This window comes from Urocitellus parryii, chromosome 10, assembly GCF_045843805.1.
Source record: "Urocitellus parryii isolate mUroPar1 chromosome 10, mUroPar1.hap1, whole genome shotgun sequence".
Classification (NCBI taxonomy): Eukaryota; Metazoa; Chordata; class Mammalia; order Rodentia; family Sciuridae; genus Urocitellus; species Urocitellus parryii.
In genome coordinates, this window is record NC_135540.1 from 103268721 (window position 1) to 103292826 (window position 24106).

Genomic DNA, 24106 nt, shown 5'->3' on the forward strand with positions numbered 1-24106 from the left:
CGCTCCCCCCGAAAAAAGAAGGAAAGAAACTTGCTTTGCCTGCTACTTCCTAATGTGATAATGGAGCACAAATGAAAAAACTGTTTTGAAAGCTGTAAAGTGCGTTATTGTTAAACGTAGTTACATACTGAAGACGCAGGTGGATAAGGAAAAATTACTTGCTCATCTTTAAAATACCCAATAACCTAGAAAGAGTCCGTATTTAACACTCTTCTTTCTCTTTGTTGTTTTTGTGGTGTGCTGGGAATTGAACCCAGAGTTTTGCCCATGTTATTGCTGACAGTTTTAAAACCTCTGATGACTAACGGCCTGTAAGTTGTAAAATAGCAAATAACTTAAACTTGATACCCATTATATGTAAAATCTGCTTACCATATTTTTGTTGTTGTTGTTGCTTTTCTTATAAGGACCCAGAAATGTCTGGACAGCTAATAAGTAGAGTGTTCTTTATTGGAGAAATTATGTATTTACAAATCAATGAAAGAAAATGAAAACCTGGGACAAATTGGATTTTCCCACTGGAAAACTGGAAATTAACCATAGAAAAACATTTTATTATATTGATCCCTGTGGTGAGTTGTTATAATTTAAAAATGGCATGTTAGGGACTTGAGTGGTGGCTTAGTGATAGAGCACTTTCCTAGCATGTGAGAGGCACTGAATATGATCCTCAGCACTATGTAAAAAAATAAAAAGTTATTTTGTGCATCTACAACTAAAAATATTTTTAAGTGACATTTTATTTTTTAAGATTTTAGGGTCTGGGGTTGTGGCTGAGTGGTAGAGTGCTTGCCTAGCAAGTGTGAAGCACTGGGTTTGATCCACAGCACCACATAAAAATAAATAAATAAAATAAAGGTATGAAGTCCAACTACAACTAAAAAAAATTTATTTTATAATTCTGCTGTTACTTTGATATAATTCTGAGGAGTTTAATGTAGTTAATCAGGTTGTTATCACGTGGGAAATTAACTGTTGGATGTATTTTTGCGTTCACAGTGGGAAAATGCATCTTTTGCACATAGACTAAATTTTGTAAGAATGCCTCAGTATGATATATTACACAGTGTAGGCAGTTTGGTATTCATGTGTTACACAGCTTGATCAATCTGTAGCAGTAACTGAAGGAAAAGGAAAAAAAAATAAAGTGTGTGGTGCTTACTGGTTAATTTTCAAATATATTTCCTTTTTTATTGTGGTCAGTTGAGAAAGAAGTCTACATATCTTTTTCATTCTCATTTCTGTATATGTTACATCTTTCAGTTTTTTTCAGGCTCTAACTTAGTGCTAGTTTGGCTATATCAAGTTAATTTTTAACCTTGTTGCTATAAAGGTACTATAAACATTTTTTAAATTCACAGGTGCTATAGTTATGTATTTTGATAGTTATTTTTATGAGGTTTTCCCTCTCCTTGGACTAAATTCCTAAGGTTCCCTTTCACCCTAATATTTTTGTGTATGGCTAGAGTCCTTGGCACCAATATTTGGATAAACTTAAATGAAATGACTCTTCAGGAACTGGTACAACAGGCTGCTTCCCTTTATTTGGACAAAATAGCTGTTTGTTTTGATGAATGCAACAACCAGCCTCCAGTTTATTATACCTACAAGACTGTGATTAATGCTGCTTCAGAACTATCAGATTTCCTGCTATTACACTGTGACTTTGAAGGAATTCGTGAAATTGGTCTCTACTGCCAACCTGGAATAAACTTACCCTCTTGGATTTTAGGGTAATATTTTTCATTGCTCTTAATTAGCAATAACTTACTCTTTTTAGTACAAGAGTATATTGCAAGTTACTGTTTTATTTACTACTGGATTCAGTAAATGAATGAAAATATTGGAGAATGTCTATTAAAATTGAGATATGAAGCCACGTACAGTGGTGCTGGCCTGTAATCGTAGCAACTCAGGACACTGAGGCAGGAGAATCACAAGTTCAAAACCAGTTGGTCTCAAATACAAGGACTGGGGATGTAACTCAATGGTAGAATGCTTGCTTAGCAAGCTCCAGGCCCTGGGTTCAATCCCCAGTACAAAAAAAATAAAGCAAAACAAAACAAAAAACACCTATTTAAACAAATGATTATAAAGTGTTTAATCAGTTAAATTGTTCTAGGATGTTATCTTTTTGTGATTTCTGTTTTAGGACTCTGCAGTAAATAAATGCAGCCAACCAATGAAAGTCAATATTCATCCCATAGGATATGTCTTAGATTAATTATATAATTATAAAGTAAAAAATGCTTCAAAATTTACTCAATCATTGACAAAGGTTTATTGAGAATTTACAATATGTGAAGATCTAGTGTCTCCCAAGTGTTACCTCAAGAGTATTTTTACTTAACATGACTAAATGATGTTTGATCTTGTTTATATAATATTGCTATATACAGAAATTTAAAGGTAGGGTTTTTTCCCCCTTAAGGTGTCCTAATTTAGGTGAAGTCTGCATAATCTGCATACTAATAAGTTGCATGTGGATGATTAGCTTCTTTTATACCAGTCTGAGTAGACAGAAAAAGAAAATAGGTTTTGCTACTTTTTTGGTATTTTAGTAGTGGCCAGTTAGTCAAGTGTGTTATGCTGTAATACATTAATTTTTAAAACATCTTGTATTTCTTTATACTACATGGTAAGAATTTAATATAGAATCTTATAATACTCAGTCATTAAGAGCAAGATAAGGGCTGGGGATGTGGCTCAAGCCGTAGCGCGCTTGCCTGGCATGCGTGCAGCCCCGGTTCGATCCTCAGCACCACATACAAACACAGCATGTATCCACCGGAAAAACTAAAAAATAAATATTAAAATTAAAAAAAAGAGCAAGATAAAATAACCAAAGATCTGTCCATGAAAACACTGGGAATTTTTGGTGAACAGTAATGTACATAGAAAGACAGAAATGCTAAAAGGAGGATTATATTTGGTAGACATTATATCTGACTCTACTTGTTTCTTTAGAATTCTCCAGGTTCCTGCCGCTTATGCTCCTATTGATCCAGATTCACCACCATCATTGTCAACACATTTTATGAAAAAATGTAATCTAAAGTATATTCTTGTTGAAAAAAAGCAGATTAATGTAAGTCTATGTGTTTAAATTGCTTTTTGATGTTATATTTATCTTTGAATTTAAGAATTTCCTCCTCTCCCATCTTAATTTTTGAAAATGCTAACTCCAGCATGGTGAATTAGTCAGATTTTTAGTTGCTGTGACCAGTACCTGTCAGTAACAACTTAGAAGTGGAAAGGTTTATTTTGAGCTCACAGTTTCAGAGGTTCAGTCGGTGATTCAGTGACTCTGTCTCTCTGGGTTCAAGGTGAGGCAGAGCATCATGGCCAAAAATTAGGTGAAGGAAAGCTGCTTACTGCATAGCAGCTGGGAAGGATAGAGAGAAGGAGGAGCTAGGGGACAATATATTATTCTCAAGGGATGCCCCAGCCACCTCACCACTCTACAGTTAACACCCAGTTAGTCCTTTCAAATTATTAATCCATCAAATGGATTAATCCACTGATTAGGTTATAATTCTGCTGATCTAATCATTTTACTTCTGAACATATCTGCATTTATGCAGGAGGGACTTTAGGGGTACACCTTATATCCAAACCATTACACATAGTTTCTTAGGCTCAGTTTTATTGACAGTTTGGGTGGAGTAATTATTTACTGTGGGAAGTGTCCTGTATATTATTGAACGTTTAACAGATTTCTTGCCCTTCACTCACTAGATACCAGTAGCACCTCCCAGTTGTGACAACCAAAAATATCCAGACTTTGCCTCATTGCCAAATGTTCTTGGCACCTTTCACCCTTAGCACTTCATTAAGAGCCACTACTCTATGGCATGAAAGTATCCTCTGATCTTATGATATCTGTGCATTGTTCACGATTTTTTTTGTGTTTCCAATGTATTTCCTATACTGGAAAAATTTTTTAATACTTGAAACTTTGATCTTTTTTTTTTTTTTTTTTTTAAAGAGAGAGTGAGAGAGGGGAGAGAGAGAGAGAGAGAGAGAGAATTTTTAATATTTGTTTTTTAGTTTTCGGCGGACACAACATCTTTGTTGGTATGTGGTGCTGAGGATCGAACCCGGGCCGCACGCATGCCAGGCAAGTGCGCTACCGCTTGAGCCACATCCCCAGCCCCGAAACTTTGATCTTTGATTATTTATGGCAAGCACATTGGTCAAAACATGAAAGAATAATAATCAAGACCAAACCTTTCTGGGAAATTAACTTCATAATTTTTTAATTTTTTTAGTGTCTGTCAAGCAAAAGTGTAGCTAAGAATCATTGATTTAAAAACAAGAATTACATATTCAGCAGTGTGAAGCAGCTCATATTTCAGTGTTATTTGTGACTTATAAAATATTGTTTTACCAAAGAAGAATGTTATAGAAGATATATTCAACTTAGATTGTTTTTACCCATTTCCTATATGAACCAATTTATATTTGGGAGTAACCAAAATGCATTGTGTGTGTGTTGCACATGTGTGTGCATGCATACACTCATATGGAGTAACAAGCGCTTGAGATGAATGAGGCTTCCTAGAGAATCATGGGTATTAGAATAAGATGCTTAGAAAGAGATCTGAAGTGTTAAAATGGTTAATATTTAAAAGTGTTTTCAAAATAAACATTAGAATCTGGCCAAAGTTTTCTCTTCTCCTCAAATTGGTTATTTTATTGTACATAAATAAGCAAAACTGAAATGGGGATAGATTATTTACTTTTCTTAACCTTGGTGAAAGTTTCATGAGGGTGTTAGTTGGGTATGAGAATTGTTAATATCAAGCTATTCTCTTCTCTCTTTCGTGTGTGTGCATGCGCGGGTCGGGGTGCGGGGAGGGTGGTACTGGAAATCAAATCCAGAGGTGCTTTACCACTGAGCTGTATGTATCTCCAGTCCTAAATTTTTTTTTTTTTTTTAAGAGAGAGAGAGAGAGAATTTTTAATGTTTATTTTTTAGTTCTTGGCGGACACAACATCTTTGTTGGTATGCGGTGCTGAGGATCGAACCTGGGCCGCACGCATGCCAGGCGAGCGCGCTACCGCTTGAGCCACATCCCCAGCCCCCTAAAAATTATTTTGAGATAGGGTCTAGCTAAGTTGTCAAGGCTGGCCTCAAATTTGCAATCTGCCTTAGCTTCCTGAGTAGCTTGGAATTCAGGACCAGCTTTAAGGTATCTTTTTTTCCCCCCAGTGTTACTGAGGATCAAACCCAGGAGTGTTTACCATTTGTTTTAAATGTTTAAGAACTTTTATTTGTTTATTTATTTATTTATTTTTTTTATGTGATGCTAAGGATTGAACCCAGTGCCTCACATGTGCTAGGCAAGCTCTCTGCCACTGAGCTACAGCCCCAGCCCTTACTTTTTCAATTTTGAAGCAGGGTTTGGCTAAGTTGCTGAGGCTCTTGCTAAATTTCTGAGGCTGGTCTTAGACTTGTGATCCTTCTGCCTCAGCCTCCCATGACTCTGGGATTATAGCCATGTGCTACCATGCCCAGTGAGAATAGCTACTTAGAACACAGATATTACCTGTAGAGCAATTTTTGACCATCCATGCAGAGTTCAGTCTAACCTTTTCTGCCTCCGTTAATATTTCAAGAACATGTCTTTATTACATTTGCCAAACTGCATTGCAGTTGCAGGTTTTTGTCTGTTTTGAAGGTGAGTTTGAAAATAAGGACAGCACTTTACTCTTCATGTCTCTTGTCTTTTTATCCCTGGATTGTATAGTGAATACTCCATCCCCCCAAAAAACCACATTGAATGAGTAAATGAGTATTTCATGTTATTTCTATATAAGAAATTCCTTTTAACATATTAATAATATAAACTTTGTTCCCAATCCAACATAGAAATTCACATCTTTACATGAAACATTATTGAACTATGATACAGTCACAGTAGAACACAAAGATCTGGTACTCTTCAGACTGCACTGGGAAAATGCTGACATTAACTTGAAGTTAAATGATAGAAAAGAGAAATGTGCAAAAGAAAAAAGAAAAAACAGCATGAGGTCTGAGAACAACAGCATTGAAGAAAAAGAACACATGGATGTGAGACTAAAGCATTGCTTAGCCTATGTTCTACACACATCGGGGACTACAGGGACACCAAAGATTGTCAGAGTGCCTCACGCATGTATCCTACCAAATATTCAGCATTTTCAGTAAGTTCTGTTATGTGAATTCTTCTTAGAACTTGTGTTTTAAAAAGAAAAGGACTTTTAAGTATTTATTCTTTGTGTGTCTTGTTTCTAAATGGATAGTACTAAGTAATTGTGTTTGCTTTGCTCATCTCTATCTGAACTTTAGCTCTCTGCCAACAAGTATACCTTTTGATCCAGGCCAATCAAAGGAATGATATGTTTAGAAGCTTTTTTTTTTTCCCAATTATTAATAAAAAGAGCAGAAAGGTGTTTCTGGCAGAGGTACCAGCAGAAGCATGGGAAAAGGGGTTTGTCTTGTTAGAATGTGTCTGGGCAGGACCAAGGAAAGCGTGGGAGAGCAGGAGCTTAGAATTTCCACTTGAAATTTGAACTTAATCTATTAGACGATGAAGAATGATTAAAAGATTTGCATTTCATTAAATTCTCTCCCTGGTGGTATTTTGGAGTTTGGCTAATGATGTGGCCAAAAGATAAGAAATAACTAAAGTTGCGATTCTCAATTTGTGAATAAAGAAGTAGAGGAGGAAGAGTGAACCAGCAGGGTGTAGTTAATCAAGAAAGGGAATAATTCCCAGTGCTGCAAAAAAGAAAAAAAAAGTTATATGAAACTTATAATTACATGAAATTTTATGTGTCTTATGTAATTTGTATTTCTTTTGTTGTACTGGGAATTGAACCCAGCTATACTATACCACTGAGTTACATTCCCAGCCCTCTTTAGGTCTTGCTAAGTTGCCCAGGCTGGGCTTGAACTTTCAATCCTCCCACATCAACTTCCCAGTTTTCTGGGGGTCACAGGTGTGCAACCCTGTGTTCAACAAGAATTTTAGTTTTGAAGGAGTTGTTTTATTTTATTGGACAATAGCCAAGTTTGATTACTGAGTCAGAAATGAAATGAAAATTTAAAATTCCTTATGTCACAATCTAAAAAGGTAACTCAGTAAAAAACAAAATACATTTCTTTCTATTATTTTGGTATGCCCCTACTCTTCTACTTCTGGAGTTGGTAATCTTTTTATTTTTTTCTTTTTCGTACTGGGGGTTGAACCCAGGGGTGCTTAACACTGAGCCACATCCCTGCCCTTTGTATTGTTTATTTGGAGACAGGGTCTTGATAAATTGCTGAGGGCCTGGCTAAATTGCTGAGACTAGCCTTGAACTCTTGCTTCAGCCTCTTAAGTCACAGGGATCACAGGCACACTACACCATGCCCCTTTTAGTTTGATAATCTTTAAATATAGTCCTTGAAGTGATACTCACCAAGCTATATCCTTTTATGTTTTGGTTTAGATTAATTTTATTAAATATTTTTATAATTACATATCTTAAAGAGACTTGTTATTTTTTCATGTTGATTTCTCTTCTCCATTGACTTTATTTATTTATTTATTTTTGTAATGTAGGGGTTGGAACCCATGGCCCTGTGCATCCAAGGCAAGCATTCTACCAACTGAGCTATATCTGTATCCCCAGCCCCATATGTCAAAAAAAATTTTTTTTTTTGTATTGGGGATTGAATTCAGGGGTGCTTAACCACTGAGCCATATTCCCAACTTTTTTTTAATATTTTATTTTGATTACTTATTTGTGGTGCCTGGGATTGAACTCAGGGCCTTGTTCATGCAAGGCAAGCATTCTACCAACTGAGTTATATCCCCAGCCCTCCATTGACATTTTTTTTTTTTTGGGGGGGGTGGGGAAGGTACCAAAGATTGAACGCAGGGGCACTCAACCACTGAGCCACATCTCCAGCCCTATTTTGTATATTATTAGAAACAGGGTCTCACTGAGTTGCTTAGTGCCTCGCTTTTCTGAGGCTGGCTTTGAACTCAGAATCCTCCTGCCTCATCCTCCTGAGCCACTGGGATTACAGATCTATGCCACTGCATCTGGCTCCTCCATTGACATTTTTAAAACCAGATTTTTAGATAGACATTTTTTCTGTATCACATTATTAAATTAATGATAAATACTAAGTAAGTTAAAATAGGAAGGCACAATTTTGAAGTATTTTTTAAAAGATATTTACTAATTGATGTAAAGCTGGGCACTCTGGTGCCTGCCTGTAATCCCAGCAGTTTGGGAGTCTGAGGCAGGAGGGTTGTAAGTCCAAGGCCAGACTCAGAAATTTAGCTAGACCCTGTCTCAAAATAAAAAGGGTTGGGGACTTGGGGACTTGACTAAGTGGTAAAGTACTTAGTTCAACCCCCAATACAAAAAGAAGAAGAAGAAGAAGAAGAATTAGATGATATATATGACTTTGCAAAAGTTACTTAACTTCCGGGGACTTTAGTTTTCTCTGTTTTAAAATGGGGATTAAAAAATGGGAGGAAATACTAGGTGTGGTGGTGCAAACCTATAATCCTATTACTCAGGAGCCTGAGGCAGGAGGACTGGAGGTTCAAGGCAACCTGGATAATTTAGCAAGACCTGTCTCAAAAAGGCCTGAGAATTTAGCTCAGTGGTAGAGCACCCCAGGTTTAGTCCCCCATTCCGAAATGAAATACAAAAGGGGTGTGGATACATCTTGGAATGCTTGTGTATTGCACATAAGTCCCTGATTCAATCTACAGCACCCCAAAGAAAGGGAGGGAAAACTTTTTCTCTCTTTTCCCCAGTAAACTCACTGCCTGGAGACCTCAAAATAGACTGATAAAAGACAATAACAAAATAGACTGATAAAAGACAATAACAGGAGAAGTAGCTTGATAAATGGTTAAAATTAAAAAAAAAAATATATATATATATGTATATGTATGTATGTATATATACTTTAGTTGTAAAAAGAGATGGGGAGAAAAGACTTCTGTAGGAAGAATAAGTAAAGACAAATAGGTTCAGAAACACAAACAGGAGATGAAAAAGTTTGTGATGATGCTATACTGAGTTGAAAGAGCCTTCCTGTCTCCTTTATGGCCAAAAACTTCCCCTGGGGGAAGGGATTTGACTAAGTGGGACTTGACTAAGTGGTAAAGTACTTAGTTCAAGTATATCTCATATCTAAAGCATACAGATGTATTCAGTATAAGAAGAAGAAAAGGTGGAATGGAAGGAATGTTTGAACACACTATTTGTGATACTGTGATGGTTGTTTAATACACTGGTTCTTATTGGGCTTTTCCTTGGCCTTCCTAGGAGGGAAAGTCACCCTGAGGAGGTGTTTTACTGCAGCCTCATTTCTCAGAAGTTTCTGCTTTTAGTCAGAAAAGGGAAGCTCCATGAAGGTTTCTTCTCTTTTTTGGGGTTACCAGGGATTGAACTCAGGGGCACTTGACCACTGAGCCACATCCCCAGCCCTATTTTGTATTTTATTTAGAGACATGGTCTCACTGAATTGCTTAACACCTTGCCATTGCTGAGGCTGGCTTTGAACTCTCGGTCTTCCTGCCTTAGCCTCCCAAGCTGGTGGGATTACAAGTGTGTGCCACTGCGCCTGGCTGAAGGTTTCTTCTTGATTTGTTGAATCTCAAATGTCTTCTGCTTAAAGAAATAACATAACAACTTCAGGACTCTGAGTGTGTCCTCATACAACCATATGTGCTTCATATTGTGGTTGGAAAATTATTAGACAACCATCACAGTATCACAAATAGTGTGTTCAAACATTCCTTCCATTCCACCTTTTTCTTCTTCTTATATTGAATATATCTGTTATGGTTTAGATATGAGGTATACCCCAAAAGCTCATGTGTTTTAGGGTTATCTCTGCTTTTAGATACAGTGGGTTTTCTGTGCCATAGGTTCAATGCTGACTTTCCATGCCCTGTAATATCCTAACCATATATTCTTGTTCTACTCTCTGTTTAGATCCTGTGAAGAAAATGCCAAATAGCGGAGAAAGGGAGTTAAGGGTCTCTATTAAGCATCATTGAAAAAACTATCTCAGAATATGATTTTTACTAGAATAAACCCAGGAGGATATATCAGGGTTAAAACAAGGAATTGGCCTACACAGTTGTGGGAGCAGGCAAAAGTCCATAGGCAGGCAGTCAGGAAAGGATGATCAGGAGCAGGCTGGAACCCCAGGGGCATCAGATTAACAACAGGCTAGTCAGAAAAGAACCCAGGCAGAAGGAAGTTAATTACAGACCCAGCTGGTGTCTCTGGGCTCTTCAGAAAAGGGCTCACCCTTCTAATAAAGGTCTCAACTGATTACATCCAACCAATTCAACATAATCTCCTAATTGATAAAAGAGGTTGATTAAAGCTTTTAGATTAGGCCAGTTGCACACCTGTAATCCCAGTGGTTTAGAAGCTAGGGCAGGAGAATATCAAGTTTAGAGTCAGCCTCAGCAACTTCGTGAGACCTGTCACAAAATGAAAAATGAAAAAATAAAAATGGGTTGTATCTCAATGGTAAAGTACCCATCAATTCCAATACACACCCTCCCCCACACGACTCGATTAGGTTCTTTTTTTTTAAATACATTTTTTTAGTTGTACATGGACACATATATTTATTTTTTATTCATTTGTTTTTATATGGTGCTGAGAACCCAGGGCCTCATGCATACGAGGCATGTGCTCTACCACTGAGCCACAACCCCAGCCAAGATTAGGGTTTTTTAAAATATTTTTTTAGTTGTAGTTGGACACAATACCTTTATTTTATTTGTTTATTTTTATGTGGTGCTGAGGTTCAAACCCAGCACCTCTCACATGCTAGGCGAGTGCTTTTCTGATGAGCTACAATCCTAGCCCTAAATTATGGTTTGATTGAATAACTGGGAGGAGTGTGTGTGCTACCAAGTGGCAGCTGCCACCCTGCTGTTCTTCATCTCTCTCACCCTAAGGAGAATCATGCTAGAAAGGCAATTCTGGGAACTACAGTTCTGTCTATCCAAGTTAATGTATCAGAAAACCATCATAAGGACAGGTGCAGTGGGGCACACCTGTAATCCCAGCAATTTGGAAGGCTGAGGCAGGAGGATCTAAGTTCAAAGCCAGCGAGGGATATGGCTCATTGGTTAAGTGCCCCTGGGTTCAGTCCTTGGTATCAGTTAAAAAGAAAGCCATAACTGATGATAAAATATATCTAATAAAAAAATGAATATTGCTTTAAACTGACTTTAATCCTTTTATAAAAAGGATTTCCAGAATTAATAGCACTATTTTTGTTAATCTAAAGGAAGAATAAAATCGCACAACATTCAGAAACTTAATCATCGTAAATATTTTTTTAGAGTCTGTGTTTACAAAATGTTAGACATTCTTATGACTACCTTCTGTTTTGCCTTAGGGTGCTTTTTGACATCACACAAGATGATGTTTTGTTTCTGGCTTCACCTCTGACCTTTGATCCTTCCGTTGTGGAAATGTTTGTGGCTCTATCAAGTGGTGCCTCTCTGCTTATCATACCACCTTCTGTCAAAGTGCTCTCATCAAAATTAGCTGAGGTTCTCTTTTCCCATCACAGAGTGACTGTTCTGCAGGTACATTTTAGGAGCAAATAAAGTGTTTTGGTTTTTATTATTTAATATTTTAAATGTTTTAGGGAAATTTTATATTTCTTTAGTTCTTTGCAATAGATTAATGATAATCAAGTTAGATTACCAAGTTCTGTCCCTTCATGATGTCATTTGTTTATTTAAAAATTTAAAAATCAGTTAATTCTATCAAGAAAATTATTGTGGATTTGGTGCTTACTATATAATAACTAAAGGAATTTGATTCAAATCTTTTGGACATGCTATGGGATATCTCCTATCTTAAAATTTAAGTGTATCAAAAACTAACATAAGTAAAGTATAATTGACTTAGGAATTTAAATTTTTAAAATTTTTATATCAGTGCATTTACAATAACCTCTAAAAACATTTTTGAAGTTTGGCCTTCTAAAATGCTTTTCAAATGTGTACTTGGGAAATATATGGTACACAAACCTAAGACATTACATTGTAAATGGTTAAAGAGAGAATTAACAAAATTATGTACATATCATATCTTAAGTAAGTGTTTATTTAGCTGCTATGAAACTGTGTTTAATCCATAAATAGAAATATTATTTTCATATGGTATGTAAATTAAATGAGAGTGGTATAGCACAGTTCCTGGTATGTATGTGTCTCAGATTATGTGAATTGATATAACAAAACACCATAGACTGGGTAGCTTATAAATAACAGAAATTTATTTATCATAGTTTTGGGATTTGGGAAGCCCAGGATCAGGCCCCAGCAGATTGAGTTTTAAGTGAGGGCCTGCTCATTGATTCATGGATCATTTTCTTAACTGAGTCCTCACATGATGGAAGGGCCAAGGGTCTCTCTTGGGCCTCTTTTTTTTTTTTTTTTTTTTTTTTTTTTTGTGCTGGGGATTGAACCTCTGAGCCATATCCCCCAGCTCTATTTTTTGTACTTTATATTTAGACACAGGGTCTCACTGAGTTGCTTAGTGCCTTGGCTTTGCTGAGGCTGGTTTTGAACTCTAGATCCTCCTGTCTCAGCCTCCTGAGATGCTGTGATTACTCTGTGCCCAGCCCTTGGGCTTCTTTTGTCAGCATATATTTCATTCATGAATGCTCAGCCTGTGTGGCCAAATCACCTTCCAACGGCACTACTTCCTAATTTTATTCCATAGATGTTAGGATTTTAGCATATCATGTTTTATCTAATGTAATAAGAGAGAAGGATGATAAATTTCTGCTCCAAGTACAAAATTTAATATTTTGAATTTTTTTGGACTAGTGTGTTTCCTCTAAAAAATGTGACCAAGTAGAATTTATCTCAAATATATTTGACTTATGATGAAATACATTACATGAAGAGCAATGGACAAAAAAGCACATGCTTATCTTAATAAATGCAGAAAAATGTGTTTGGCAAGATTTAAAACCCATGATTAAAAGGAAATATATTTTTAAAAAATTTCTTCAAGCCAGGTATGGTGAGCCTGTAATCCCAGTAACTCAGGAGGCTGAGGTAGGTGGATTGCAAGTTCAAAGCCAGCCTCAGAAACTGCAAGGTGCTAAGCAACTCAGTGAGACCCTGTCTCTAAATAAAATACAAAATAGGGCTTGGGATGTGGCTCAGTGGTTGAGTGCCCCTGAGTTTAATCCCCAGCACCAAAAAAAAAAAAAAAAATCTTTAAACAAACTTTGAGTTGAAGGAAACTTCTCCTCAAATCATAAAGAGCATCTGTTGTTTAAAAAAACCAACTAGGACTGGGGACATAGCTCAGTGGTAGAGCACCTGCCTAGCAAGCAAGAGGCCTGGAGTCCAATTCCCAATACTACTCACACACACACACACACACACACACACACACACACACAGACACACACACGCAAAAACCAAACTACAGCTGATGAAACTCCGCATGCTCTCAACTTAAGATTTAGAACAAGGCAAAGGTGTTTACTTTTACCACTTTTCAGCATTGTTTTGGCGGTTCTAGCCAGCACAATAAGATAAAAAGAAAAGGAAGAGAAGGAGGAAGAAGGAGAAGGAGAAGGAAAGAATTAAAGTCACCTACATTGGATAGGAGGAAATAAAACTCTTCATACACAGATGACATGATCTTATAGAAAATCCTAGGGGTAGGATCAGGGTGAAGAAGGGAAGACTGCTGGAATTAGTAAACACATTTATCATTTTAACTTTAAATCTTTTCTTATAAACTATATAATGAAACAACTAATATTTTTGCATACCTTTTTTCCTAAAGCATAATCCCTGTCCCCATAAAAAAGATAATGCATACATCAATCGTTTCCTAAATATGATTTGCCATTTGATATGTATTTCAGAATAATCATAGCAGGTCAGGAGGCTGAGACAGGAGGATCTAGAGTTCAAAACCAGCCTCAGCAATGCCAACTCGTTAAACAACTCATTGAAACCCTGTCTCTAAATATAAAGTACAAAAAATAGGGCTGGGGGATGTAGCTCAGAGGTTCAAACCCTGGTACCAAAAAAAAAAAAAAAAAAAGAGGCCCAAGAGAGACCCTTGGCCCTTCCATCATGTGAGGACACAGTGAAGAAAATGATCCATGAATCAATGAGCAATAATTTTATGGCTGGGAACTTCAAATGAAATGCTGTGAATTAATTATTACAGTGTTTACCTTTTCAAGAAGTGAAGAGACAGAAAGAAATTATTTTAATGTATCTACAGGCGACGCCAACATTGCTTAGAAGATTTGGATCTCAGCTTATTAAGTCAACTATTTTATCATCTAGTACTTCTCTTCGGGTGTTAGCTCTCGGTGGGGAAGCATTCCCATCATTGACTGTTCTCAAAAGCTGGAGAGGAGAAGGCAATAAAACACAGATATTCAACATTTATGGTGTCACAGAGGTATCAAGCTGGGCGACCACTTATAGGATTCCAGAGAAGATTCTTAACTCTACTTTGAAGTAAGGATTTTAATTATTCCAGATAGGAAATTGTGTTTTTTTCAAGATTTTAGTGCCATGAGTGGGGTTTTTGTTGTTGGTGTTTTTGAATTTTGGGGGTGGGGGGTGGGGTTGGGGTTGGTTGGTGCTTGTGATTGAACCCAGGGCCTCAAATGCCAAGTATATACTCTACCCCTGAGCTATATGCCTACCCCCCTGCTAATTGTATTTTGATAGGCACAGGAGTAATAATTTTAGAAACCCTATTTACCTAGTATTTTAAGTTAGGAATCCTTATTATAACTGGTGCTGAGACCCTGCTAGAACTTTTTGTGACTAAATTATAATGAACAATATACGTGACAATATTTCCACCTAACCGTTTCCTCTTGGAAATCTTTGATTTATAATAGACTTCCTTTTTTTCTTTATTTGGTGTAATGTGATTTAAATACACTAGGAAATATTCTTTTCAAATGTAAAATTTTAAATCTGCTTTGGGTTTGTTTTTCTTAGATGTGATATGCCTGTACAACTGGGATTTCCTTTGCTTGGAACTGTAGTTGAAGTCAGAGATACAAATGGATTCACAATTCAAGAAGGCAGTGGCCAAGTATTTTTAGGTTCTTTTACATTTGTTGATTGGCAATAATTTTTTTTTCAGGAAGAACAGCTAATGTGTTTATCTTATTCTTGATTTTTATAATGTCTAATATGCTTTTCAGTTGTAATTTTCAATCTCATTCCAATCATGAAATATTTCATGTTGCCATAACTATGTACAGTGCCTAATACTCTAATAAAATTAATTTAGAAACTAACTTGGACTGTTATATAAAAATTATATTTAATGATTATTATAGAATTTTTAAAAACAACATTTTTACAAATAAGCTTGTTATGTCTAAATTTTTTTTTTTTTTTTTGGTACTGGGGATTGAACTCACAGGCACTCAACCACTGAGACCTATTCTCAGCCCCATTTTGTATTTTATTTAGAGACAGGGTCTCACTGAGTAGCTAAGCACCTTGCTTTTGCTGAACTCCCTTTCCTCCTTCCTCCTGAGCCAATGGGATTACAGGTGTGCGCCACCATACTATCTGGCAGCATTTAAAAGTGAGCCCCCTTTTAATATAAATGTTCAAATTTTGAGTGTTAGTAACTGAGTTTGAAGTTGTAGTTAAGTTTATGGTTTTAAAATATATTTTCCATGCATTTTTATGACATTGGTGTTTATATCTTTGGAAGGTGGTAAAAACAGAGTGTGTTTTGTTGATGATGAAATAACAGTACCTCTTGGCACAATGCGAGCCACAGGAGACTTTGTGACTGTGAAAGATGGAGAGATGTTTTTCTTGGGACGAAAGGACAGTCAGATCAAACGCCATGGTAAACGTCTTAACATTGAGCTTCTGCAGCAGGTATAGCTATTTAAATATTAAGTATCTATTAATACATGTAGGTATTGGAGGTGATTACCACCAATTTTCTATACCAGGTTCTTTTATCAATTATTTTTGTCTGAGATTTTTGTGTTCGTGATGAATCACACTAAATGTTCAGTATGCCTCTTATTCCCAGCATAAATAGAGTTGTTTTTTTTAGAACCAAGGATTGAACCCAGAGGCACTCTACTATTGAGCTATATCCCTGGCCCTTTTAATTTTTTATTTTGAGACAGGGTCTCACTAAGTTGCTGAGGCTGATCTTGAACTTGTGATCCTCTTGCTTTATCCTCCCAAGTCACTGGAATTAAAAATATAGGCATGTGCCACTGTGCCTGGAAGTGATTATTTTTTAAATTATTGACAGAATGGGTTTTGAGATCTGTGAAAGTAAATTTATTTGCTTTAGGACAATTTTTTTTTTTTTTTTTTTTGTACTGGGGCTTGAACTCAGGGGCACTTGACCACTGAGCCACATACCCTGCCCTATTTTGTATTTAGAGACAGGGTCTCACTGAGTTGCTTAGTGCCTCACTTTTGCTGAGGCTGGCTTTAAACTCATGATTCTCCTGCATCAGCCTCCTGAGCTGCTGGGATTATAGGTGTGTGCTATTACTCCCAGAGCAGTTTTTTAAAAAGATCTCTAGGATATTCCAGAATATAATTCAACTATACTTTTTTTTTTTTAAATCAGTGATTGAACCTAGAGTGCTTAGATACTGAGCCATATCCCCAGCCCTTTTATTTTTTAATTAATTAATTAATTATTTTTAAAGAAACTTGCAGCTGACCCTTTAGGTTGGGGGATCAGGTGCCAGTCAGCTGCAAGTTTTTTAAAAAAATTAGAACATCAAAGTTCATTTTTAAATGTCTTCATTGGCAAATTGGAATATTCTCTCTTATAGGTTGCTGAAGAACTTCAGCAAGTGGAATCTTGTGCAGTTACATGGTATAATCAGGAAAAATTAATTCTCTTCATAGTGTCCAAAGATGATTTAGTGAAGAATTACATCTTTAAAGAACTGCAGAAATATCTTCCAAATCATGCAATCCCGGACGAGATTGTGCTGATTGATACTCTGCCATTTACGTCTCATGGTAAAATAATTTAAAGCAGCTATATTCAATGATGACAGATAATACTAAGTGTATTCATACTAGTTTAGTGGCCACATAAATCTCTATTATGATAAATGATACTAGCATTTCTTGTAGTAGAACCTCTGTTAAATACTTTGTATAATTAACCCATCTTCAGAAAATCCTGTGGATAGGTGATATATTCCCATTTATAGCTGAGGAAAATAAGGTTAAAAGAGGTGAGCTAATTTTCCCAAAATCACTTTGCTAGTTTGTGCTTGTATTAATCAGGATTCTCTAGAGACACAGGACTGATTTTTAGATAGATATATAAAAAGGAGATGTATTATAAGAAATTGTCTCATGTGCTTATAGAGGCTGAGAAATCCCATGCTCTTTCTACAACCTGGAGACCCAGGAAAGCTAGTGGTATAATTCACAATGAATTTACAGGCCTCAAAATGATACAAACCCCACAGGGAAGGAGAAGACAAGATAAGATGTCCCAGCTCAAACAAGCTCCTTCTTCTGTCTTTTGTTTTGTTCAGGACTTCTAGGGATTGGATGATAACCAACACTTGGAGGGGGAGCAGTCTCCTTTCCTGAGTCCACTGATTCCTTAGTCTCAATCTGAAATACTGTTATAGTCACCAGATATAGTGTTTAATCGGGCATCCTGTGACCCACTCAAATTGACATATGAAATCAACCATTAGATGGTATTAAAATTCTGCCTAGTATTGTCTTTAAAATATGCTCCTAATGTTTATATTATATTACCTTCTCAACTTAATTTTTATTTACTGTATACTTCAAATGTAATAATTTCTCACTTAACAGTACTATTTCTTTTTAGCTCTTTAAATTACATAAATATTTAGCTTCTTTGCTCTTCGCTATTACTACATTCTTTGTAGCATTGGACTATTTTCATAAGAATTGATTATCTTTTACAAACTATATGATTTCTATATGATTTCTTTTTAATGAAAATTATGCATGGCTAATGAAGATATAAAATATCTTTGATACAAAATTGTATTTATTCATTTGTGGTATTGGGGATCAAACCCAGAGCCTTATACATGTAAACATGCGCTCTACCACTGAATGACACTTGGCACTGAGGGTAAATTTTAAATATTATTTTAAAATGTATTATTTCTCTTTTATATTAAGGCAAAATTGATGTTTCTGAGTTAAACAAGATATATTTAGACTACATGAATTCAAAGCCTGAGAAGAAACTCAATGGAAAAGAGGAGCTTTGGGAAAAATTACAATTTTTATGGAAGGTACAACTTTTAAAATACAAGTTTATTATTATAAAGAGTTCATTTTAGGGAATGGTAGCATCCTGATAAGTCTGAAAAAATTTTGTAGGAATGTTATCAATGCCCAAAAGTCAGGTAATATGTATTCAATTTATATAAAAATTAAAGTTAGACTTTTAGACAAATTTCCCACTAAGAAATGTATAGGAAGCAAAGTAGTTAGGGTGTAGGTAGATGAGGCCTGTCTTGACTAATTTACATTTAGAATTATGTTATTAGTCCAAAACAACTTTAGTAACAACCTGTGTTTCTGTTTAAAGAAATTTTTGTTTTTTAAAGTACTGGGAATTGAGCCCAGTTCAATCTTAGTATTTTAGAGAGTGTATAATTAGTAAATCAGATGTTTTTGTTGCCTTGTTCCTTGTTTTATGGGTTGGAAGACTGCTCTAAAGGAAAGTATATTTTGAAATTGTATAATGAGTTTGTAACAGAATTGGTTAGCATAGTGTTGGTTTCCTTTTGTATAAAGAAAAAAATTATTTTAATTATTACAATATCTATTTTTTATCTTGAGGTTTATATCTTCAATGTAGATACTGTGATCTTTGTATCTTACTTGTAAGTAATGGAGTTTTTGGTTTGGGGCTTTTACCATATTTCTCCCTTCTCTCACTCTAGTCTGTTCTGGGTCTCTCAGAAGATCTTTTGAAGGTTCCTGAAGAATCACTCTTCTTAAATAGTGGTGGAGATTCTTTAAAATCCATACGGCTTCTTAATGAGATTGAGGAACTTGTTGGAACATCAGTACCTGGCCTTCTGGAAATTATTCTCAGCAGTTCCATTTTAGAAATTTACAATCACATTCTTCAAATAGTGTTTCCAGATGAAGATGAAACATTCAGCAAGAGTTATGCCACAAAGAGGAAACTCAGTGACACCAATCAAGAGGAAGCCAGTGGAAAATCTTTATATAAGAGTTCTCTCCTGCCTTTAAGTTATGACAGTGAGATAAATGCCTTTATTGCACTGAGCAGAGGGAGTCAGATTTTGTCTCTAAATACTAGTAGGTTTTTAACTATGTTAGGACATTACCCTTCAGCCTGTTCTTCTGACTTCACTATACAGACCAACATTGAGAATTTGAAAAGCTTAAGTCCTCCAGCTATCTTTGGGAAGTCAGAAGATCCATCCTATGTTGCAAAAGTTTGTGAAGAGGGGAAACCTGTGATAGGAGCTGAAAAAATGGAGTTACATATTCGGTGGAGGTCAGACTCAGGCAAATGTGTAGATGCTTCCCCTCTGGTTATAATACCAGCTGTTGATAAGTCTTCTGCAACTGTGTACATTGGCTCTCATTCTCATAGAATGAAGGCAGTTGACCTTTATTCTGGGAAGGTGAGATGGGAACAGACTTTGGGAGATCGGATTGAGTCATCAGCATGTGTATCTAAATGTGGAAACTTTATCATGGTGGGTAAGTTTCTGAATTTGAGGTTTGTCAGGTTAAATTGAATTACCTTACAATAATGCTAGTAGGGCTGAGTTAAATTAAAAAAAAAAAATGGTGGGGGACTGGGAATGTAGGTCAGTGGTAAAGTGCTTGCCTGAAATGCATGAGGCCCTGGGTTCGATTCCCGCCTCCCACCCCACACACATTTTTTTTGTTTAAAGTATGTATGATGGTTTTGGTGGATGCCAAAGAATAATGATTTAGTCTGCGCTGAATAATATGGACCTTGGGGGTCAAAGTTCTTGGGTTTGAACTTAATGCCATAGATGTTATAAACTCTGTGACCTTTGACAAATTGCTGAACCTCTTTGAACTTCAATTTTCTCATGGAAAAAATAATGAAGTGTGTTGTTACATCACACATTTTCCCAAAACTTAAGGACCTAGAGCCACAAACATTTATTATCTTACAGTTTGTGTGTCAGGAATTTAGGAGCAGCTTAGCGAGCCTGTCTCATGCAAAGTCTCTCATGTTTCTATAACCATCTGAAGGCTTTAACTTTGGCTAAAAAATCTGCTTCCAAGATGGCTTATTCACATTGCTCTCGGCAGAGGACCTCAGTTCTTTGCTGGGTCTTGATGGGAAGCTACATTTTGGGCCACATGAGCCCCTCCTCTGTAGGCCGCTTGACTGTCTTCACATGGCAGCCAACTTCCCTCAGAATGAGTGATTAAGTGAGGAAGAACCCAGAACCATTTAGGACCCAGTCTCTAAACTTGTATACTATCATTTTGCTTTATTCCATTCATTAGAAGCCCACATTCAAGGGGAGGGGAATTAGACTCCACCTCTTAAAGGAAGAAAAGCAAAGAATTTATGGGCTTATTTTATTTTTATTTTTTGGTTCTGGGAATTGAACCCAGGGGCACTTAACTACTGAGCCACTTCCCCAACCCTTTTTATTTTTTATTTTGAGACAGTGTCTCACTAAGTTGCTGAGGCTAGCTTTGAACTCAAGTTGCTGGGATTACAGTCATGCATCATTGCACCCAGTTATGGACTTAATTTAAAACTATAATCATCCTAGAACCTTTGGGAGGATTAGGTAAGATGATTTTTTATGAACCCCTTAGTACCTTGCCAGGTAAGTACTACACACCAGTTGCTTAGGAAGTGTTAGTTACTAGCTTCGATTCAGTTCCTTAAGGTAGAGGTGACTTTGCTAGAAATGTGGACCTCTCAAGTGTGATGTCTCTCCCTCATTACACTTTTTACTCCCCCAGGTACATAAGGTTTCACTTTATATGCTGATGGAATCTGTCAAACTTTTCAGACTAAGTACTTCAAAATTTGTTCCCTTGCTTGTGCTGTGCTAGCTGGGACCTACTTGAATCTAAATTTGGTAATTTCATTTTAAACACCTACATTTTGAAAATTATAGAAGAGGAAACTTTCAGTTTTACATGAGATTATCAGTTCTAGAGTAATGCCCATCCCGAAATTAACTTGTTGAAATTCCTGTTTGTATTCTGAGAAGCTAGACTGGGCATGAGTTCAAGCATTCTTGTTCTGAGTGACCACAGGCCTTGAGTCTAGATGCAAGTTTAAAAATGCACAAAAGATCTGAACAGACAGATTGCAAATAAGCCTATGGAAGCTGCACTACATATGGGCAGTAGCTCACATCTATAATCCCAGCGACTAGGGAGGCTACAAAGTAAGGATTGCAAGTTCAGAGCCACCTCAGCAGCTTTGCAATGCCCTAAGCAACTTAGTGAGACCCTGTCTCAAAAATTAAAAAGGACGGGAGGAGGGATTGGGGTTGTGGCTTAGTGGTAGAATGCTTGCCTTGCATGTGTGAGGCATTGGGTTAGATTCTTAGCACTGCATATAAATAAATGAATAAAATAAAGGTCCATCAACAACTAAAAAATAAAAATAAAAAAGGACTGGAGGAGACGGGGCTGGGGTTGTATCTCAGGGCTGGAGCGCTTGCCTAACACAGGAGGAGGCGCTGGGTTTGATCTTCAGCACCACTTAAAAATATAAAGGTATTGTGTTCATCTACAACTAACAAAAAAAATTTAAAAAGAATTAGAAATGTAGCTCAGTGATAATGTGCTCGTGGGTTCAATCCCCAGTACTGGAAAAAAAAAAAAAAAAAAAAAGAAAAGCTGTTCAATATCATTAGTCACTAGGGAAAGGCAAGATACAAGTCCTATTTTGTTTGTTTTATTTTTGCAATGTTGGGGATTAAACTCAAGGCCTCCTGCATATTAGGCCCACTCTTTACCACTGAGCTACATCTCCAGCCCTGGATATGAGTCTTTTATAAGATGTATTTTTCTCCCAGTCTGTTGCTTGTTTTATCATTTTCTTAACATAGTATCTTTATTATTATTTTTTTTTCCTTTTTGAAGTACTAAGGATTGAACCCAGGGACCCTCTGTCATTGAGTTACATCCCCAGCCCCCTTTTGTTTTTAAGACAGGGTCTTACTAAATTGCCCAGGCTGGCCTTAAATTTATGATCCTCTTGCATCTGTCTCCTGTGTAGCTGGGATTACATAGTATCTTTTGAAGAGAAATTCTTAATTTGATGAAATATGTTTTTCCCCCTGGTTCTGGGGATAGAACCCAGCAGCCCTCTACCACTGAGCTGTATCCCAGCCCTTTTCTGTTTTTTATTTTGGGACAGGGTCTTGCTAAATTATGCAAGGTGGCCTTGAACTCCTTGGTCTTGCCTCAGTGTCCTGAGTTGCTGGGATTGCAGGTATGTGCTACCACACCCAGCTCAATTTATTTTATTTTATTTATTTTTTATTGAGTTGTGCTTTAGGTGTTGTATCTAAGCAATCTTTGTCTAACCCTAGCCACAATGATTTTCATATATATATATTTTTGGAATTGAATTTATTTTTTTTTAAGAGAGAGAGCGAGAATTTTTTTAATATTTATTTTTTAGTTCTCGGCGGACACAACATCTTTGTTTGTATGTGGTGCTGAGGATTGAACCCAGGCCGCATGCATGCCAGGCGAGTGCGCTACCACTTGAACCACATCCCCAGCCCTGGAATTGAATTTAACTGAAAGAAATATTATTACTAAGCAGGAGTTTGCTATTTTTGTGTCACTAAGTAGTCTCAGAAAAAAGACAGCACAGGGGCTGGGATTGTGGCTTATCAGTAGAGCACTCGTCTAGCACGTGCGAGGCCCTGGGTTTGATCCTCAGCATCACATACAAAAAATAAATAAAATAAAGGTATTGTGTCCAGCTACTTCTTAAAAAAAAAATTACAGCACAAAAAGTATATTAGAAATTGAACCTCAAGTGAGCAGCAAACGGTCATGGCCATGGGCGTTGCCATCTAGAGAATGGAGGCCAATGAGATTTCCCTAAATAACTGTCCTCAAATTCTTATGATTTAATATGGATTCATTACACGGAAGTCGAGTAATCTCTTCTTTGTAGATTTTGACCACTCCTACTTCTAGCTAGGTATTTGACTATAACCAAGATCAGGGACCCCTACCCTGTCTTCTCATCCATGGCTGTAATCTGGGAAAAGCAGTCTATTGTCATTATTAAGAATACTTGACTTCTTAGATTTAAATACTGGCTCTGCCACATGTTACCTTTATAATTTTGCCCAAGTGACTTAATTTCTCATGTTTCAATGTTGTCATCTGTAAAAGGCAGATAGTGCTTTTTACATAGTGCTTACTTCACTGTGAGTTTTAAATAAGTTAGTGGATATATAATACTTAGCATAGTGCCTGATACATAGTAAATGCTCAGTGAACATTAACTGTTAATAATGTTAGCCCTTCTTGTTTACAATAACCCTTGTAAGTAGATGAATCCACATTCTGCACATTCTGCAGAAGAATAAACTGAGTCTCACTGGTGCTGGATGATTTGCCCAGTGTCAGCCCTGGTGAAATCTGAATCCATATTTATCAAATCCTTTCTCTGCCACACCATGCTTTATTGTGTTCTTGGTTGTGAAGCACTTCATAGTACTTATTAATAATTAGCAGATGATGTGATGCATGCCTATAGTCACAGCTACTCAGGAGGCTAGATAGTGTGAGCAACTTAATGAGACAGTGTCTCAAAATAAAACATAAAAATGGCTGAGAGTGTAGCTCAGTGGTAGAGCATCCTTGGGTTCAATACCGCACACACAAAAAAGGTATGACTACTAAATAGGTGTTTTACATAAGTGACTACTGTTCATTTGGTTTCTGCTTTACGTTGCTGAAATTTAAATTAGATGAGTGAACATAGAGACTATATACATAAGAAGAGCATCCAATACAAATTG

The 24106-nt window shown here is 36.5% G+C and overlaps 1 protein-coding gene across 5 annotated transcripts in view; it reads left to right on the plus strand.

Moving 5' to 3' along the window:
* Nucleotides 1-24106, plus strand: part of Aasdh (aminoadipate-semialdehyde dehydrogenase) — a 30362-nt gene that overhangs the window by 453 nt on the left and 5803 nt on the right. For 3 of the 5 annotated variants that reach the window (XM_026386146.2, XM_026386167.2, XM_026386155.2), the window contains exons 2-12: nucleotides 408-572; nucleotides 1467-1733; nucleotides 2968-3088; nucleotides 5876-6192; nucleotides 11432-11624; nucleotides 14308-14549; nucleotides 15045-15151; nucleotides 15778-15950; nucleotides 16880-17072; nucleotides 18234-18349; nucleotides 19007-19802. In XM_026386146.2, coding sequence (XP_026241931.1) covers nucleotides 1504-1733; nucleotides 2968-3088; nucleotides 5876-6192; nucleotides 11432-11624; nucleotides 14308-14549; nucleotides 15045-15151; nucleotides 15778-15950; nucleotides 16880-17072; nucleotides 18234-18349; nucleotides 19007-19802 — 2488 coding nt within the window. In that variant the 5' untranslated portion in view covers nucleotides 408-572; nucleotides 1467-1503. Of the gene's footprint in view, nucleotides 1-407; nucleotides 573-1466; nucleotides 1734-2967; nucleotides 3089-5875; nucleotides 6193-11431; nucleotides 11625-14307; nucleotides 14550-15044; nucleotides 15152-15777; nucleotides 15951-16879; nucleotides 17073-18233; nucleotides 18350-19006; nucleotides 19803-24106 lie in introns of those variants that run through there. The other 2 variants (XM_026386163.2, XM_026386171.2) reach the window with 2 other exon arrangements.